Raw genomic sequence first — 3711 nt, forward strand, 5'->3', positions numbered from 1 at the left:
GATTGCTTTGGAACGCTCCCGCCAAGGGATCGCCGTCCCCTCCCAGCTGGGCATGGCACTGCCTCCACTCGCCACCACTGAACCCTGCAAGGCCGAGAAGACTTTCTGACCGTGCCTGCCGGGAAAGCCGGGGGCTGCCTGCAGCGCTCTCAGCCTCCCCGCTCGCTGCCGCACACACACAGGCGCGCCTCGCCCTCTCCCCCCCCCGGCTCCTCACGCCGTCTCTCCCTCTCCCTCTCTCAGACACACACAGGCGCGCACGCTTTCTCTCACTCTGCCGTTACCCGGAGGTGCACTGATAGCCATTAATGAGGGGGGAAAGTTAAGAGATTAAACCAATATGAATCATCGTTGCTCGTAGCAGTGCCCGATCCAGAGCAGAGCAGAATCCAGCGAGCACCCCTGCAGGAATGGAGTCGGTAAAACAAAGGATTTTGACCCCTGGTAAGGAGGGATTGAAGAATTTTGCTGGAAAATCGCTTGGTCAACTCTACAGGTAAGACTGAGATCTCTTACAGGACCGTACTTCCTAGAAATAATTGGAAGGAGGTTAACAGTCAGCTGCTGAAGGAGGTTGAACGCTTTGGGGAGGTTAGTGGTGGAGGGGCTGGGAGCTGTTGAGACACTGCTGATATAATCTGGATCCTGGAAACTAGTGCTTAAACCTCTCAATATGGCACCCTTGTAACTTCTCTATCTGATTCGTAGATGGTGTCAGTATGTAGCAAAAGATTACCCCATCTTTCTCCCACAAAACCAGGATCCCATCTTGAAATTATAATCAGGAGAGCAGCTCCCTATATTTTTGTTCTGTGTTAATTTTGCAATGCAGTCACAGGATCTTTCCCCCTGCCCTTACCAATCATTAAAAAATAATAATAATAATCTTTCCTGGTTTCGATTAGTCTTGTCCCTTGTGTAATTCGTCGTCAGAGGAAGATAAATATGGAGATGTATAAATAATTGATATCCGAACTATTTTTTTTTCTCCTGAAGCTGAAACATATAGAGGGATGTGTTTAATTATTTATCCGTCTGCCTTGAGAAGCATCCACTTGTCTTATAAGTAATACACAGCTGAAATTGCTAAACTCGAAAACATCACTCGACGGTATGTTTCTGTGTGTACAAAATATTTCTACCATCTTCGAGCCCTGTACACACAGATAAACAAGCCCAAATTCTCATGTACCTAAAAAGTGTATGCACTGAAGTTGACACATCGTGCTTCATCCAATCTGGCGACTTTAGTGACCTCCAGGACGTCTGAGAATAGTCTGTGAAATTCCAATGTATTTTCGGTTGTTCCCTCTGCTAGAAATTACCCTGAAGGTGGGGGTTTTTTTTCGAATTACAGATTAAAGATAACTGCGGATTTATCTGCCTGGGGTAGGTCACGTAAAAGTCTTTTTTCCATACCTATGCGGCAGTGTTGGGCACAGGCACAAGGCTGTTCCACAGCATGAGTCACAACTTCTGCTGCCATTTTCAGGGAAGGGGACATATCAGTGAAGTGATAAGGACAAAATTAAGTAGTAGGAAGGGCATAATTTTGAAAAGCCAAAAGCAAAACCAAAGCCATCAACAACGCAGTGAATATCCTATAGTTCTGGGTCATATTTAAGTCATTTTCAATGGCCAGAAAAAAGAAAAATAAATATTGATAATCCAGAATAACTGCTTAAAATATAATTAAGGAAATAAATCTCTTTTTCGCCCTAAAATACTCTACAACATATAAATAAAAGGATCATGTCTACTGCTTTTTATATAGTCACACAGTGAATGATGGAGAAACGGTGTTTGTATTTTCCAGCAAAACTCAGTTTGAACTCCCCCCTCGATTAAGAAAATGCCCGATTTCATGATCTTTTTCGAGGCACGGGAGCGAATTATTCTGTTTCCGATTCTTAGAATTAAAATAGTTTTCCTGTCCCTTATACCTCAGTGTCTTCCCGAAGACAAGAAGCTCATTCAGGGATAAGACACTTCTACACCATCCTTTATTCACACGAACGAATTTTGAACGTAAAACCACCGTGTTTTGTTTTCTTCACAACCTTAAGACATTTCTGAATGCCGCGGTCTTTAAGCATGGGAATAATTCTCCCAGCAAAGAAAAATCGGGAGAATTTCAACTGAGTTAACTATTGAAGAAAATCCCTGTTTTTTTCTCCAAAACACGGAGAACATTTTGAGCTTTATTCTGCTAATTGTAACTGCCCCATTAGCCGGATGGGTTGACCTCCAAGGGATACTCCTCCGAGGAGAATTCCTGATGTGAGAAAACTCTCCTAAAGCGGGGGTGAGGGAAGCGGTAGGAATGTCCAAATTGTCGGGAAATGGTCACATATTCGGTCCTGAAGACGATGGAGCTAGGATGGAAACGGTTAGGGGTTTTCTGTCCTTTAAATATCTCAGTGACTGCAAAAGAAGATCAAGAGATTCAGCATGGGACACTTGCTCGATAAACCCGATTTTTCTTATTACCAACACGGCATTTTTAAAGTTTCCCCAGAAAAGAAGAAATAAAACGAAATATTCTAAGTCACTTTTCGTGGATGGCAGGGGGTTTTCCGTATTTTTGTGTTGATTCGAATAACCATTCCCTTTCAGATTCCTGCACATGATTTTCTGGGAGATAGGATTCTCATGTAAAAACAAGGGAGTGGGGGCAATGAGATCGAGCGGAAAACCGTTCTGGGAAGGTTAAACCTGCCAAGGGACCACACGCTCACCCCTTGTAGCTGATGCGATCTTTTGGAAAGACTTCTCCAGAGCTGGCAGTTGTCTAAAGACGGTCGTGTTTTCTTCCACTGTATGTGACAGCCATTTTGCAAATCTAAAATAAGTAGCAATATCGCCCCTCCTCCCTTTCTGTTCATATTTCTTTTGTTCCCAAACCAGAAGCGAGATGTAAACCAAGATCATCCCTCTTGGTGTTTCTAATACAGCAAGGAGGGAATTAAACCTTCTCCAAAAGCCTGTTTCAGTTTCCATCGTGTACCTCTTGGGTTACCCAACATGGCGCCTCTGCAGTGGTTACAGATGATGTCTTCTTAATGCGTCCTACATATTTAAGCAGAAGTCTTTAATGATAGATGAGCAATTCTCAGCTGGAGCTCCTCCCTGGGCTTCTGCGGCGGGTTGGAGGGGGGAGTCGGGGATGAGTAATCCTGACTCCCACAGGTCATTGCTAAATAACACTTGAAGGTGAATGGAAAACAAGGAAAAAAAATAAAAAAAATCCTCAAATCAATCCAAACCGAGCCCAAGGGGCGGGGGGAGCGGTGAACTTCAGCCTTCGGCTTCCCGAGGGGGCTGTGTGCTCAGGCGGCCAGGGCTTGACTTTCCCTTCTTGTGTCGGGCAGAGTCCTAGAGAAGAGGCAGAAGCCCGGGGACACCATCGAGCTGACGGAAGATGGGAAACCCATGGAAGTACCCGAGAAGAAAGCCCCGCTGTGTGACTGTACCTGCTTCGGGCTGCCCCGGAGGTACATCATTGCCATCATGAGTGGACTGGGATTCTGCATTTCCTTCGGGATCCGATGTAACTTGGGAGTGGCCATCGTGGATATGGTCAATAACAGCACCATACACCGAGGAGGAAAAATTATTAAAGAGGTGGGAACCCTTTCCTCGTAAATCCCATCTCCTCCCAGTACAACTCCCAGGTCCAGCACCTCAGCGCAGGGGAGATGGGCTCGGACG

The 3711-nt window shown here is 45.4% G+C and overlaps 1 protein-coding gene across 1 annotated transcript; it reads left to right on the plus strand.

Moving 5' to 3' along the window:
• Positions 1-228: 228 nt before the first annotated feature.
• On the plus strand, positions 229-3706 carry LOC104523502 (vesicular glutamate transporter 2-like). The gene is made up of 2 exons (XM_010166102.2): positions 229-496; positions 3372-3706. The coding sequence occupies exons 1-2, from the start codon at positions 411-413 to the stop codon at positions 3643-3645; spliced, it is 360 nt and encodes a 119-aa protein (XP_010164404.1). The 5' UTR covers positions 229-410; the 3' UTR covers positions 3646-3706.
• The last annotated feature ends 5 nt before the right edge of the window (positions 3707-3711 follow it).

The sequence above is a fragment of the Antrostomus carolinensis genome, unplaced genomic scaffold (assembly GCF_000700745.2).
Source record: "Antrostomus carolinensis isolate BGI_N321 unplaced genomic scaffold, ASM70074v2 scaffold38094, whole genome shotgun sequence".
Lineage (NCBI taxonomy): Eukaryota > Metazoa > Chordata > Aves > Caprimulgiformes > Caprimulgidae > Antrostomus > Antrostomus carolinensis.